This window comes from Ascaphus truei, chromosome 2, assembly GCF_040206685.1.
Source record: "Ascaphus truei isolate aAscTru1 chromosome 2, aAscTru1.hap1, whole genome shotgun sequence".
NCBI lineage: Eukaryota > Metazoa > Chordata > Amphibia > Anura > Ascaphidae > Ascaphus > Ascaphus truei.
Window position 1 is genome coordinate 40,509,655 of NC_134484.1, and position 16,735 is coordinate 40,526,389.

At 44.1% G+C, this 16,735-nt stretch overlaps 1 protein-coding gene across 4 annotated transcripts in view; it reads right to left on the reverse strand.

Annotated features, from left to right (window-relative positions):
* Positions 1–16,735, reverse strand: part of FER1L6 (fer-1 like family member 6) — a 215,154-nt gene that overhangs the window by 30,685 nt on the left and 167,734 nt on the right. For all 4 annotated transcript variants that reach the window (XM_075582218.1, XM_075582211.1, XM_075582212.1 and 1 more), the window contains exons 29-35: positions 15,898–16,031; positions 13,549–13,680; positions 13,255–13,380; positions 11,296–11,423; positions 7,619–7,789; positions 3,944–4,098; positions 3,166–3,308 (exon numbers count right to left, since the gene is read on the reverse strand). In XM_075582218.1, the coding sequence (XP_075438333.1) occupies positions 3,166–3,308; positions 3,944–4,098; positions 7,619–7,789; positions 11,296–11,423; positions 13,255–13,380; positions 13,549–13,680; positions 15,898–16,031 (989 nt within the window). The remainder of the gene's footprint in view (positions 1–3,165; positions 3,309–3,943; positions 4,099–7,618; positions 7,790–11,295; positions 11,424–13,254; positions 13,381–13,548; positions 13,681–15,897; positions 16,032–16,735) is intronic.

Genomic DNA, 16,735 nt, shown 5'->3' on the forward strand with positions numbered 1-16,735 from the left:
TAAAAGGTGCATAGAGTTAGATGAGCCAGGAGTATACTCCAGTAAGTAATATGTCCCAAAGGATTTTATACTCACTGAACCTTATTCATATACAGTATATTGGTGTTTTTATTGTTTATTTTTACCTGATTAAAGGCCCAGATATGGCCAGAAACATTGTTTCCTCCTGTGTTCCAATGAAAACACTTTCTGATGGAACTCTAGAACCTGGAGTAGAGAATTGTTCTTTTGTGTACCCACCATATGTTTTTGTTTTTTTGCAATATACTAAAGTGTTGGCCACACTATACTGTAAGTCAGGGGTGCGCAAACTTTTGGTGCTGCGCCCCCCTGCCTGCTTTCCTCCAGTGTTCACGCCACCCCTCTTACCTTTGTGGCGGCGTCAAATGACGCCGCGGGGTCATGTGACACGTGACCCCACCGCATAATTTTACGCTGTGTTGCAATGGCGATGCCGGCTGAATCAAGATAAGGGAGTTACAGAGGCCTTGCGCAGTCCCACGGCATTTAATTTAAATGCCTTGTGGAAGAACATGGGGCCTCTGTAACCGCCAGCCCGCCCCCCCTCCCTGTTTGCGCACCCCTGCTGTAGGTGTTATAACCCTCTGTGTTGAAAGCTTTCCCCCAATTTTTCTATTTGTAATACCCACTAAACCTCGCGTCAGCTTTAGATAACAATAACACCTCTGTATGTATGCATTTCTAAAAAAAAAACACCAAAAACCTCCCACCCTTCCTATCCCAAAAAACCCACCCTTCCTATCCAAAAACCCCACCCTTCCTATCCAAACCCCCCCACCCTTCCTATCCAAACCCCCCACCCTTCCTATCCAAACCAACCCACCCTTCCTATCCAACTCCCCCCCCCTTCCTATCCAAAAAACCCCACCCTTCCTATCCAAAAAACCCCACCCTTCCTATCCAAAAAAACTCACATTCCTATCCAAAAACCCCACCCTTCCTATCCAAAAACCCCAAACTTCCTATCCAAAAAACCCCCCACCTATCCTATCCAAAAAGCCCCACCCATCCTATCCAAAAGCCCCACCCATCTTATCAAAAACCCCACACTTCCTATCCCAAACGCCCACCCTTACTATCCCAAAACCCCACCCTTACTATCCAAAAGCCCCACCCTTCCAATCCAACCCCTCCTATCCAAAAAAAACCCAGCCTTCCTATCCAAACCCCCCCACCCTTCCTATCAAAACCTCCCACCCTTCCTATCCAAACCCCCCCACCCTTCCTATCAAAACCCCCCACCCTTCCTATCCAAACCCCCTCCACCCTTCCTATCCAAAAACCGCCACCCTTCCTATCCAAAACCCCCCACCCTTCCTATCCAAACACCCCCACCCTTCCTATCCAAAACTCCCCACCCTTCCTACAAACCCCCCCACCCTTCCTATCAAAAAACCCCCGCTCTTCCTATCCAAAAAACCCTACCCTTCCTATCTAAAACCCCCCACCCTTCCTATCCAAACCCCCCCACCCTTCCTATCCAAACCCCCCACCCTTCCTATCCAAACCCCCCCACCCTTCCTATCCAACTCCCCCCCTTCCTATCCAAAAAACCCCACCCTTCCTATCCAAAAAACCCCACCCTTCCTATCCAAAAAAACTCACATTCCTATCCAAAAAGCCTCACCCTTCCTATCCAAACCCCCCACCCTTCCTATTCAAAAAACCCACCCTTCTTATCCAAAAAACCCCACCCTTCCTATCCAAAACTCCCCACCCTTCCTACAAACCCCCCCACCCTTCCTATCAAAAAACCCCGCTCTTCCTATCCAAAAAACCCTACCCTTCCTATCTAAAACCCCCCACCCTTCCTATCCAAACCCCCCACCCTTCCTATCCAAACCCCCCCACCCTTCCTATCCAACTCCCCCCCTTCCTATCCAAAAAACCCCACCCTTCCTATCCAAAAAAACCCACCCTTCCTATCCAAAAAAACTCACATTCCTATCCAAAAAGCCCCACCCTTCCTATCCAAACCCCCCACCCTTCCTATTCAAAAAACCCACCCTTCTTATCCAAAAAACCCCACCCTTCCTATCCAAAAAACCCCACCCTTCCTATCCAAAAAAACCACCATTCCTATCAAAAAACCCACCCTTCCTATCAAAAAACCCCACCTTCCTATCCAAAAACCCCACCTTCCTATCCAAAAATCCCACCTTCCTATCCAAATCCCCCCACCCTTACTATCAAAAACCCCACCTTCCTATCCAAAAACCCCACCTTCCTATCCAAATCCCCCCACCCTTCCTATCAAAAACCCACCCCTTCCTATCCAAAACCCCCCACCCTTCCTATCCAAAAAAAACCCTGCCTATCCAAAAAAAAAACACCCTTCCTATCCAAAAAAAACACCTTCCTTTCCACTTTAGTACATAGATTCTCTAGCACGGCGGGCCAAGGCTCCAGTGGATCCATGTGATAAAGTGGTTAGGAGGCTAAAGGTGACATGTACACAGGGTGTTCATTTGCATGTCATTACCCACAATCCTTGTCTGCAGTTTAATGGTACAATCCCAAATAGTCAGCCAGAGGAATTTCTTTAGGGGCCTATGAATGGGAAGTGTTTGTCAATCAAGTGTTTTCTTTACCCGTATCCCACCCTTTCCTTATCAGAGAACCAACAAAGTTAAGGGGAGGGGGGCTCTGTCTGTACAGGGATTTGCTGATCACACAATAGGGGGCAGCCAGAGGAACTAAAACCCTTCCTAAGTCTTATATGAAAAATAATTATAGGTGTCAGATTTGGGTAAAAAAGGCATCAATTACCCAGATGAGACCCTTTAAACATGTCACTGGAATTAATTCCCTTTTGTCCTATGAGGGATTGCCTCATTAAACACTGTACATCTGACCAGACTAACTCATCTCGCTGCCGGAGGAAGCCACAGACTCTTGACTGCGACATTACTCAGCAGCTGGAAATCTCTCAGTGAGGGGTCCCATTCGGAAGAACGAAGCACCCCGTGCAGACAGCCGCAGCTTTTTACTGTCCCCAGAGCCACTGCGACTTTCTTCGAGCAGCTCCAGGGAGAGCGAGTCTGACTACGTCTGTATGGAAGACATGCAAACGCACACACACACATTGGGATTCTATCTGTTATTTCAAGTCAAAAACTAATGTCATCTACATTGTGGCATTACCTGTTCCATTCCAGGCTTATTCTTATGGTACAGGGGTCTAGTTTCAATGTAATCTGGAACAAGTCTACATCCAACACCAGGAATATCAGACCAAGAATGTAGAACTTTCAAAGCCAGGTGTTCATAAGATTCAACCTTCTCATCTATCAGAAAGGAAACAGAATTAGATTACATGTCAAATCTTAGACACAGATGGATGTTATCTCTAAATTATTAAATGCACTTACTAAATAATCAAGAGGGAAACCAAACTGCTTACAGGGAAGTGTGTAAGTAAGTGGTATGCCTCTTATTTTCACCAGATGCTCCATTAAAAATATAATTTATAGATAATTAATTTTAAAATCAAGACACCCATAAGAGCGCCACATAATAATGATGAAATAAATAATTTTTTAAGTTGTCAGCGTCTTTCAGGATAATTAAAAATATCAGGGATATGAGCTATAACTTGACATGTTTTGAGTAATAAATAGTTCAATGACTATACTGTAGATCAGAGCCTTATTCATGCAATGTGATTTGTTTTTCAGTTTCTTGAAGTTTAATTAGATTAATTGTTCTCAAGAAAGATTAAATACATCTATTTCACGAGTCGGTTAGCCAGGGCTGAACCTTCAGTTTCTCAGTGCAACTCCTGGAACTATGGTATTTTTTATACAGTATAATATATGATGACAAGATAAATGTTAGAATAAAAAAAATAATGAATACTTTTTAGACATATCAGATTTTAGTTCATATATCAGAGCTATGGGTATAGGTAATGTGTAGTTACCATCTTGATCAAACACAGTTTGTCCCGTAAAGATTTTGCTTCCGATTTGTATTTGGCCTGAACGTAAATATGGCCCATTTAATTTGTTGTCTTTGCATAGTTTGGTTAGAATCTCAGTTGGTTTAGTTGCATCTCGCCAGGCATTGTATCCTTCTCTAGAAAAGAAATGGAGGTATGATAGGACAATGATGGTAGATTGCTGATGCATCAAATAATGCATTATTTTGCATCTCGTGCGAGAATTGGTTTGTACCATCTTTGGAAAGTGTGCCACTTTTTATTCATGATATCATAGATTCTGCTCTTTTTCACTATGTTGACTTCTATGTTTGCCAATCCTTTATTTGCAATGTGTTATTATTGACCGATACTTTAAATAGCCTACGGGGTTACATGATTGACTCTTTTTAAACATAGCAACATTATACTAGCTGTATATTTACATAGGAGGATGAAGGAATAGTGAAGAACATTTCTATATACATGCAGTTAGAGAGGCTTGTTAGAGATGCAGTCCAACTCTATCCTAGAGATGTGGCACAGAAATCATTTTACTGCAGCTACACTTAAGATATAGCTATGCCTACTTACTGCTGGCAATCCGGTGATTTCCTGAAGCAGAACCACCAGGAAACATGTCTAGATGAACAAGCTTTGTCTAAAACATCTGCGATGAATAGATTTGTTTACAGGCTAAAAATATAAAACCTATACAAAAAGTAAATACTGTATGTATATAAATATATGCTAAAAAAGAGAGCGGCCCCCGCATCGACAAGACTGCACAATAAAGGCAACCAAAAGACTGACAAAATGATATACAGTATACTAAATAAGTATGTCAGTGGTGCTTAGTGGGCCAATAGATATGTAAGCAAGAAGAAAAAGAAGCCCAGAAAATAGCACTCCGGTATACCGTCTGCAATATCAAAAGTACATATTTCTTTATTAAATGTCACAAAACACGATAAAAGATAGCACAGAATTTTAAAACATGGCATGGATCCCCTGTGCGTAGACCATATAGGACACTATAAACAACCGGGTAGATGGACAGATAGTATCCCAGGCTGAATCATGAATCCCTAGAGAAAAATACACTATCTCTGGGAAAAACAGCAGACAATGTAAGTCTGAAGCAAAAAGGAAATGGCTGAAAATACAACACCAAAATACAATGATAAAGAGTGAGCTGGGACCAAAATTATCGTCTAAGGTCAAACCACTACATGGGCTATCATAGGATTGATGAAGTGTGGATGATAATCCCCAAACATGCTACACATAGCTATGAATAGAGTCAGTCCTATGAAAGAGACAAAATAGTAGATGATGTAGTTCCAAATATATAAAGAACACAGTCCTGAAGCTATCGTGGTGTTGAGCACAGTCCTACATGCATAAAAACGTGTCACAAAACATGCTTAGAGCAACAGCTCATAAAGTATAGTTACGTATCCCAAGAGAGGGACAAACCAGGGGTTCCTGCCTAAAGCACCCACTCCTACGCGTTTCGGCGAGATGCCTTCAACTGGGAGCGGTGGGGCAGGCAGGATAGTATGCACTATTAAAAAGGATTAGATTCGCGCCAAAAACGCCGTCACCAGGTGAAAATTAGAGACTCTGAAGTACCTTAATCATTCCCCGGGGGCGGGCCGGGGGCGGGCCGGAGGCGGGCCGGGGGCGGGCCGGGGGCGGGCCAGTGACGTCACTGAGCTGGTTCGCCCTCATTGGGCGAACCGCTCACGTGACCGGCCTGTCTCGCCGGCAAGCGGGGGAATTTAAAATTCCCCTAAGACCTGCGCTTCCGCAAGCAAGTGCGCGGAAGCGCAGGTGAGCCCCTACTAAAGCCGCTCTAATTGCGGCTGTAGGGGCTCAGTGCTGAGCGGGAGTGTGCGTTAGCACGCTTCCGCAAGCAAGCGCCAAACATGTCCGGGGCCTAAAGCTTTAAAAGTGAGGAGAAGAATGGAGTGTGAGATGCGGGATTTGATCGGAAGCCAGGAGAGGGATTTCATGAGGGGAGATGCTGAGACAGATTTAGGAAACAGTAGAGTGATTCTGGCAGCAGTGTTTAGGATAGATTGTAGGGGAGACAGGTGAGAGGCAAGAAGGCCGGACAGCAGGAGGTTACAGTAATCAAGACGGGAGAGAATGAGGGCCTGAGTCAGAGTTTTAGCAGTCGAGCAATAGAGGAAAAGACGTATCTTTGTAATATTGCGGAGGAAAAAGCGACAGGTTTTAGAAACATTTTGAATGTGAGAGGAGAATGTGAGAGAGGAGTCCAGTGTGACCCCTAGGCAGCGTGCTTGGGCTACTGGGTGAATGATCGTACTATCGTACTTCCAACAGTAATGTGGAAGGAGGTAGAAGGGCCAGGTTTGGGAGGAAGTATGAGGAGCACTGTTTTTTACACACATACACACATACACTCTTACAGCTGCAGCGGCCGTTATTCAAACAAATCACGGCGCCGATTTCGTGTGCTCTGCTGTACTCAGCATGAACGCGGCCAATCGCCCCAGGCACCCGCGCTTATCGCGATTGCTTTGTTTGAATTTCATGGATTCTGTTTCTTTGGGTGCAATGAAATGAATGAATTGCAATGTGTACAGTACTGTGCTACTGTGTCAATTTAAGGTGTTTAAAAACCAGAACTCTAAAATGCCATTCTCTGCACTCGCGTCTTAAGGCGGTAAGGTTGGAAGACATCCCGCGTCATGACATTGGTATTCCAATGTACACAACGCGTGAAGTGTTCAAATAACGTCCGCTGCAGCTGTACATCACAAACATTCAGGGACCATTTAACACCTAAAGTAATAAATCGCATACTGGACAGGGGGAGGGATAGGCTTCACCCACAGATAACATTCCAAGTTGCCCGTTTTAAAGTTGAAAAAAATCTTGCTTTATCCATTGTAACATCGCCCGAAGAAGAGATCAGTGTATCTCGAAAGCTCTCACAAATAAAAGCATTTCTTTATCCACAGAACGGTATAGACTATTTGTTTTTGATTATTAAGCTCGGCTAACACGGTACAGATACTTCTGCATAAAAAAAGAAGTAATATATATATATATTTACAAAAAAATATATAAAAAATCACATTGTTTTGTTTCACTAAGTTCTAAATAGAGGATATCGGAGGGCGATGCAGCATTAACCGTCTTGTATGGCAGTTAAACCTGGATCAGGTTCTGATACCCCTTATCGGAGCCTAGTGCATCTGTCCCCTATATGTAATAGCACACTAAAGTTCTCCATTAAACTTGCTTTTGAGGTACAATGAATGATTACTTGGTTTGGTCGGTCAGGATACATTTTTTTTTTGTGTATTTACTTATTTGTCTGAAAGAGAGAATTAGTCTATGAAAACTTGATAATGTGGCTACAGAGAATGATGAACACAAAGCAGATAATGATGAACACAGAGCAGAGAATGATGAACACAGAGCAGAGAATGATGTATACAGTGAGTCACTGAATGTTATTTGTCACAGTGAGGGGAGTTAGGACAGTGCTGGAGTCTGTGTTATCCATTTATTTTAACTAAGTTTTAAAGAGGTTTCCAGTTCCGCTTGTAAATTATGGCTTAAAAGTTTAGTGGGCTGTAGAAGCAGACACATTTATCTTCATTAGGAGGTTTGCCGACTTTAAATAACCAAAGATCTTACATTTCGTATTGACTTTGCAAGCCGCAGGTTGCTCTGTGTCTGCTGTAGAAGCGGTTCTCCAAATCAATTTTTGTCTCACCGATGAGGTCGTCCGTTCCAATCAGATCATAGTCATATATCACAACGGATAATAGAGATTCCTTCGGGAAATTAGCTTGAATTTCAAAAGATCTAGTAAACAAAGTAAAGAAGTCTTCTTAGACTATGTTAGCCAAAGTGTGCAGCATTACGTCTGACCGTGTTCTATCAACAGGGGACGTCACCAGATTCTGATATTGTAATACCACTGAATAAAAGACATTATAAGAGCTCCCAAGCAAACCTGCCACGGATACCTGTGTGCCTGAACCCTGTGATAGAAACATAAGGGCCGAATTAATTAAAATACATTCGTTTTACAGATGTATTATTGCTCTTGGGGTATGTCGTGATATTCTGTGTTATCACTGCTATTGAATCCTATGGAAGCTCTGTGATATTCTGTGTTATCAGTAGGGGAGAAATAAGTGTAGCCCTGTTTCCCCCCCCCCTCTCTGGAAACATGTTTCGAGGGTCCAGGAGAACTGAAAGTCCATGCCGTGACAGTTTTTTCTCTCTCATACCTCTGGCTAATAAACCTCTACTCAGCCAGGGTATATAAATGAGGTCTTTGTTGTAGCAACCACTGCAGATGGTAAACAGCATTGCATATAGTAGAGTAGGGGTCTCAGATCCCTGGATGGTGCTGGCCAGCAGTTAATGTTTGAGGCCTTGTGCTATGCACAGAGCTTGCGCTCCTCTCCGCAGAAGGGGTGGAGGAGGACTCACGTCCTCACCCTAGGAGGGTGGAAGCAGAACTCACACCTACAATTTGGAACATCCTCCCTAATGCAAAAGTGGAGGGCACAGGGTCTGCACCAGGATTGGCTGCAAAACCAACCCCATGACACCACCTCTCTTACCACTCAGGGAGGCTGCATGAGGAGGGTAAACCCCACAGGATAGCCTGTCACTGCCTGTAGCTACTGGGACTTACGTGACAGGAGGGGCAGAAAGATAGCTGGACCAGCCATGGCTATATAAGATGTAGCCAGGTTCCCCCTCTGCTCTGCGCCCCCCCCCCCGTTACCTCCGCTGCCGGGAGCGATGGTGGGTGCTGCCGAAGCCAAGCGGCAGACCCGCCAGCATTCCTGGAGGGTGGGGGCCGAGCAGAAAGCGCTCTGGTGCTCCGGAGGCCCCCGGCGGCTCCCGTGCAGAGCGCCGCCATCTTGCGCGAGTTCTCGCATGCGCAGTGAGGGCCGAGTCGACGGGAGGCCCCTGTAGCTCGCGCATGCGCAATGATAAGCGCACAAACACACCACCAATGAGGAGAGGGCTCTAAGCAGGGACTACAAGTCCCATGAGCCTTAGGGGATGCCACGTGATGCCAGGGAGCCAATAGGGCTGTAGGATTTCCCTGCAGAGGGGATTAGATACATTTTGCGGGGTTTTGGAGACAGGCAGTCAGGACCAGGACGAGCTAGGGGTAGGAGGTGAGTGCAGGGGTCTGTGACCCGCTGCATTAGGCCAGCAGCCCCCCTGGGCCCCAGATAGGTCGTGAGCCACCTAATAGCTTGTGGTGCTGTAGGGACAGGCCCTAGGTTAAGGACCCTGCCCCATTAGCTGTTTAATAGTTAGGGACACAGCGGACGCTGCGCTTCCCGTCAAGAGGCTTGGGCTCAAGCCTACTGCATTAAGAGAGCTGGACTATCTTCAGGCTGGGAACGCCCCTGATGGATCACCACGCGGGTGAACCCCAGACGTCGTGCAGGAGATCGCCGGATCCTTTGTGAAGATCCTTTAAAGCCAGGTGCCGTCGCACTGGGCAGGTATCGTTATAAAGTGCACCAACAGAGTACTCACATATAGTGGCAGCGCTGACCACGGGACAAGGGTTATACTGTGGACACGGTGTGGGGGTACACGGTGGTGGGCACTGGGTACACACTCCTAAGTGGGAGTGAATGACATTTGGGACTTTGGTACATAGTGGTACAGTTATTGATGTTAATGCTGATGTCATATGGTTAACGCACGTGTATTGTGTATGTTATATCCTTCATATAGTAAACGTTTATACTTATACTCCAGTGTATGTGATTACTATATGCAGGTCCTGTGTGAGGGCCATTCTACATTCCTAGAACCCTACATAGGTGGAGGCGCTGTATGGAAGATCGTTACAGAGAAGCACCCCAGGTTCCCATCAGCGGAGGCTCAGGCCTCCTGTGAACCTGCAGGTATACACACCACACCTGGTAACATATAGGTTTCCCCTTACATACACTCTATATGTGATTGGGTGGGGGAATACCTGTTACAAAGGTTTGCTACAGCTGTACATAATTTATAATGTAGATACGGCACATGTACTGTATGTAAATGAGTATATAGGTGTAACCCCCACTCCCTGGGCCAATCGCAGATCGGCCCCCTAAGATGTTCTTGGGTCTGGCTACATGTCTTTGTGTGGTGCATACCTGCTGGCAACAGGAGGGCCTGAGTCTCCCGCGATGACATGGGGGATAACAGGCACAGGTTTCTGGGGTGGATGCCTTCGTTCTGATTCAGTGGAGCGCCTCCCTCTTTTGTAAGCCCAAGGAATGCGGGGTGGAATCCTTACCAGAGAGTTCCCACACAGTGATGAGAGATTCCAGTCTCACATGCGCTTCTATTTAAAAGCAGCAGTCTTTATTCACAGCAGCAGCAGACAGGTACAGGGGTGTCCAATCCACTCTGACTGTTCTCCTTTAGGATGGTTCTTCCCTGCCACCACTCTGGATCAAGGGCATCCAGAGTGGGGCTAACTCTTCCCTCACACCCTAATCAGGGTGAGAGGTATTGGTCCACCTCACTAACAATTGCTCTAGCAGCTCTACTCAGAAGCTGCTCACTCCTCTCCTCCCTAACACTAACTGTGACATTCACTTGTCACTCTACCTTCACACTTCTGCTGTATGTGTCTAAATAGGAAGTGCACTGCTCTTTATGATTTCAGCAGGCACCGCCCCTGTGTCTCTTGCTTTGACACAGGGTCAGGTGACCTACCTCCACCACTCAGGGCAGTGCTTGAAGTGGGGGAAACCCATGATAACTCCTGGCAACCTGCCCTTACCAGGGATTATACCAGGAGGAGGATAGAACTATAGCCCCATTTCTTACCAGGGCTACATAGGATTATCTGTAGAGACAGGAGTTGAGAGCAAAGACTCATTGAGCAATGAAACAGTGTTTATAAAATCAATTAGACAAACTCCATACTGCTACTGTAAATTAAAAAACAAGGACACGGCTCATTTCGGATTTTGGTCAATCGATCTGCTGCTTTTGATGCACAGATCCGGATATAAAGTGATTTCCCCATGGTCACAGGGTGAGAACACTGCATTTCACAAGCGTTAACCTACAAAGGCAATGTTACTACTCAACTGCTCATTCTCTCATGTCCCAAATGTTGAATTTGTGGCTGCCATGTAAAAAAACTGATATTTCTATTGTTCAATCTGATGTTAAAAAAAAAGTTACAATTTTTACTATTAATCTTAAATATTTAAGTAACATGTAGAGGGTCCTGCAACTGCAGGTGGGCGACACACAAGAAACACACAACTATAAATATACAAAATCACAGAAATGACCTTGTCTGAAATATAACTTACCTTCCAAAAACCGGGTTTAGCTGTTTGGGGATGTAATTGTCGCGATCTTTTATTTCAGTATTCCCCAGTCGTATCACAATATACGGGTCAGATTTGCCATCTGGATCAGCTGGGCTCAGGTTAAATCCCTAATGTCGAATCAGAAAACAGTGGCACGTTCACAATGATGCAGCTTTCCAAAACGTCTCATGTTCTAATCATGCAGCTACCGCCAACCCCTAGAACAGGTGAGCTCAACTCCAGTCCCCTATCCCCATCCCCAACAGGTCAGGCTTTCAGGATATCCCAGCGTCAGCACAGGTGGCTCACTCAGAGGCTGTGCCTGTGCCTTCACCTGGGCTGAAGCAGGGATATCCTTAAAACTTGACCTTTTTGGGGGAGAGGGGCTCTTGAGGACTGGAGTTGAGCAACCTAGAATATGGGCTCATTACCCTCTTTATTCTTGGTCCTCATTAGCTAAAAAATAATTATAATGTTGGTTTAAACTAAATGCTGGCTATAGCATCAAGAAACAGGCAGTTCTGTTTTTTTATGCAAATAATAATAAAAAGAAAAATTACATTGGTCTTGCCATCGTTTCACCTCCCCACCCAACCCCCCACCCTCCCCCAAAACACCTCTTTTTGGACAACTTTGATTCTGATCAACATATTCATCAATATTACAAAGCCAAGTACAGAAAAATCTTTGGTGGTCTATTTATCAAGGCAATTTTGGAGCAAAACCAGGGGCATTTTCACCCTAAACCTACATGAATGTATCAAAGCATTTGGCTCCAAATTCCTCCTCCCGTCTCTCCTTGCCTGCTCCATGGGGAGTGTCAGTAGAACGAGTTGGAGAGGAGTCACATGGTGATCAGATTATAATGTAATATCACAGCCTGCATCTATCTCTCTGTGCCACTCTTTTTGACTTATATTTGCCCTCACAAATCGTCCATATCTGAAGAGGCGAAAGTCTAACAAACATCAGCAGATGTAAGAAACTGTTCTTATAAATTCCGCAGCTCAGCTCCAAAAAACGGAGCAGTGCGTCTAAACACGCTTTTCTCTACATTGATACAGACCATAGCACATACTGCAGGGCACCTTCCAGTGCTGGAACATACCTTACAGCCCATTCACGTCAATGTCCTTTGTGCTGAAAGGTGTCTTATTGCAACAGGCCAGAATCCCCAATGGGCCAGGATCCCCAAACTACATTATTGCACATTGTGCTTCCCATAGTATTTGTTGTTGTAGTGATCAAATCTCATACATTATGTGTTAAAATGGTAACAAAACTTTTATTGCATTTCTATTACATGTTGCTAAGTATTGTAGAATGACTCATTTCAGTGTCATTCAGATAAGAGAGAGCCAGAGGAAAAATATAATGACTGTTCTCTCCAGCAATTATTCTATAAGATAGAAATCAACACACACATCTTCTAAGCTCTGATTGCTCTTCACTGAAAATAGCTCTGGTAATTTCCCCCAAAATACTTCACCTACAGTAAAACCGCTGTGCAGTTCTGAAGTCATTTCATTTTTATTCCATATGCTACAGCAAAGATAAGAAATGTATGAGCTCCTCTGCATGGCTCCACAGGTCCACCAAAACGTCTCCACTTGTTCCTTTATTACATGTCATATACTGTAGTGCTTAAACTGCAGACAAGGAATCTACTATATGTACAGTAATAACATGCAGATGAGCACACTGAGTGTGTCACTTTAGATTCTAAACATAGATCTTTCCTTAGAGCGTTTGCCTGTTGCACTGCACAAATTCTAGAGAAAAACATTACTACTGTACATACTAACACTTACTAAAGAAGTAAAGAATCTGAAAACTCACTCAAAGAGGCTTATTACACTGACAGGCAGTTGTGCCCAGCAATGCTAAAACCACAGTATTAATTCTGAAATGTTCCTCAACAGGAATGAAAAAATGCTGAGCTGGTGATAGAATACTTACTGCCACAACGTAGACTCGTATCAACACTTTCACAGAGTGGTTCGGTGGAATTCCTTGCAGAATACTTAGCTGTCCGCCATCCATAGTGCTGGAGTCCTCAAGGCTCTTGTATATGCTGAAACAACCCTTTGAAAATCACAATGAAAATAAATACTGATAAAGAATGTGAAGGAATCAGTAACATATAATTACAGTATATACAAAGTATGGAGTTCATTTTCTCATAAAACAACAATGAGGCCATATGTATATACAGTATACATATACACTTTACAACATATTTTTAATACTTACCTTGAATTTACCAATAATTCTATCGCCATGAGCACTGTTATCATCATCTGTAGATTTTCCCCTCAAAAGTTCAAAGGTTTTAACCCAGTCTTCAAAATTCTGAAATTCACTCTCCAGTTCCCCATCATATATCTGAAATGGACAAAGGCCAAACTCACAACTGATCTAGCACCTTCATCTTTTTAACATTTAAAGAATATGAAAAAATAATAATAATAATAACAGCAGCAAATTAAATATTGTTACTTCTGAGGAAGAATGGAGCTGGACATGTGCTCCTAAAATGCCAACCGGTACTAATATAATGTGAACAATATATTGGAAGAGGTCACTACAATTATCAAAATAAATCCATTTCAAAGGTGATGACAGTTTCTGTAGTGGCCACGATCACGGGGGTAATGTGCCCTACATTTGGGGGTTTATGGAAACAAATACATAATTATGTTACACAGATAATTTAGACTAATGGCCGATGTGACGGTAGGGGTAGCCGGCCTTCATAATAAAGGTGAAGCCCGGCTGGGTGCCCCTAAAAACCGTGTGTCAAGAGCTATTGAGTGTTAGCTCTTGGGTTCAGTAATGTGATTTAATGTGTTTCTTTGTACCTATGTTCCCATTGAAATGTCCCCTGCAGGGTTATAAGCTAGGAATGCCATGTGTGGTTAGGGTCCCTGATAGGAAATAGCTGCAGGAACGGGACTTTGGGAACAGAAGTTTAAAGGTGGATGTTGGGGGGCAAATAGGGTTAAAAACTGTGTTGGGGGTGCTGACCGGTTATACCGTGAGTACTGATATTTTACCCGCAAATAGTGTATTATTTGCGGGTACGCGTATGTACATAAAGACTCAATGTGTATGGAGTTCAATGTAACTCTATGGGATATCTTTGCTCCGCCAGCAAGTTCTGCAATTGGGTTTTAAAACATAGTGCAGAGTCCATGTTTTGGAGTCCAAGTTCCCAATGTTATAAGATGGGTATCCATTGCTATACCCGTCCCGGTAATGTAATTAGCCAAGTGGTCTGCATCGCAATGGCGAATCAAAGGGACGGACTGGCATGGTGTCAGGACCACTGGCAGGCGGGAAGGGGCGGAGGAACAGGTCTGCGGATGGACTGTCAACGGGCGAGACCCTTTGTAGTAGCCAGACACGGTGGTGCCTGCCAAGCGGGCGACAATGGGCTGGCCAGAGAAAGGTGTTGCCGAGATGGAGCTCGTAGGCGTGATTTCCTTTGGCCAGTTCATATTTCCCGCATTGTCGGCATCCTCCACCTAGTGACTCACCCAAGACCCCCAGTTGGTATGTATTTACTGTATTTTGTGCACTTTATGTATGTCTGAGGGCTTGCCCGAATAAACACAATTTGTTCAATAATCTTGTCCTGCCTAGTGAATTGATCCCGGAAGGTATAAAGGTGTTAAAAGTACTGACAGCCGACTTCTTTCATATGATTGGAGATAAGATGACTCCTTTCTCAGAAAGTGAATAGATCATGCCATTTTGTTAGCTACATATTCTATGATTATAATTCATGTTGAAATTCATATGTGAAAATTAGAATTATATGTATACTTTAATAATACTTATACTATAAATACATTTTCTGCTTTTCCCCTGCTGCATTACAATTGTTAACCCTATCCCTGCTGAAAGCCTAGGTTTGCAAGTACATGGTCACTTGGGGTAGCGATCACTTGGTCATGACAACCCTCAGTGTTGTGAACAGAAGTGGAGGTGTCTTCACCTCTGTTTTATTCCTGTTCAATGCTCTGATGGCACAAGAGACACTAGAACAAAGCATTAGTCGTGACATTCAGAGAACCCCTATAAGGCAGCCTACTGTATGAAGTGATGCAAATTATTTAATTCTAATATGTTTGTATAATTTAATTTGTTTCATTTATTTTATTTCTAAACTTCTATTCATTTAACCCTCTAACTGTTGGAAGATCTGTAACACCCAAATGCCACCTGCTTCTTGGCATCACGACCATGTTGTTACCCACCCCATTTGACGTACTGTAAATGGAAGATGGAGAGAGAGGGCCATCAGTGTACCCCATCATGTTATGTCTAGTGGACAATTAAATAAAAGAAAGTTCTTGCATTATGTTCTAGGACTAGTGGAACCATCTTGAGTTCATAGATCCATGTACCCACAGTGTTGTATCTAGACTCTTGAAGACACCTTTACTTGCAAATAACAGGAACCCTTACAGTTTGTATCATAGTACGATTCTGAAAAAACTAACAAAGAGCCACTTAAACAATACATAAGTGAATTCCACGAAGTGGTCTAGGACCATGTAACAGATCATGACCTCAAATGACAAGCATCTATCCTACCTGTAATGTTGTAAGCTTCTGTCCTTCTACTTTAATCTTCGTTTTGACCCCTTCCCCTGCTTTTTTGACATCCTTCTTCTTTTTATGTTGATCCTCATCAATTACTAAGGTAACGTGTCTTGTGGTCTTTGCAGCTGTAAAGATAAAAATGATGGCCCTTTAGCGGTTTCTTCAAATAGCTTTATTTTATACTACAGCAAAATCAAATGCCATTTTGTAAAAATATATGTAGCCCCTGGCTATGTGTTTCCTGGCCCCAGCATGTAAGTCCTGGTAAGGAGCAGGCAGTGTTAGGGTTAAATCCCTTTCACATGGGCCAGCATGTGAGTTCCCTCAGTACGGAGTTAATTTGGTGTGGTTTCCGGGTGCAGTCTGGAAACCGTTGGAGCATGTGCCAGGGGGGCTTGGGCTCACTGGAGGAGCGCTGCCCATTTTACTAGAGCTTAGGAGTGGAACCCTCCCCTGGTATAAAAGATGGCCCCCTATCCAATTCAGTGTGTTCCAGTTTAGCATGCTCCTTAGGGAGTGGGTAGTGTTTCTACCTTACCCCATGAGGGTGTAGGGGGGTTGAGACTAGCCCAGGGGCCTCAAGCTCCTTGGGGCCTAGTCAAGGAGTGATCATCATGCAAGCTGCGAGGGAATTATGATATACCTAATGCAGTGTGACGAGTACCTCTCTTGCATGAGATGGAAGGTGTGAGCAGGTCTGCCAATAAATAGTTGAACTGTTTCCCTACCTGGCGTGTGAGTTACTAGGAGGGTCCCTGTGGAGAATACCTGTGCCCCTGGCAGAGCTCTGCAAGATGGAGGCGCTGCACCAACAACACTGAAAGCCTGC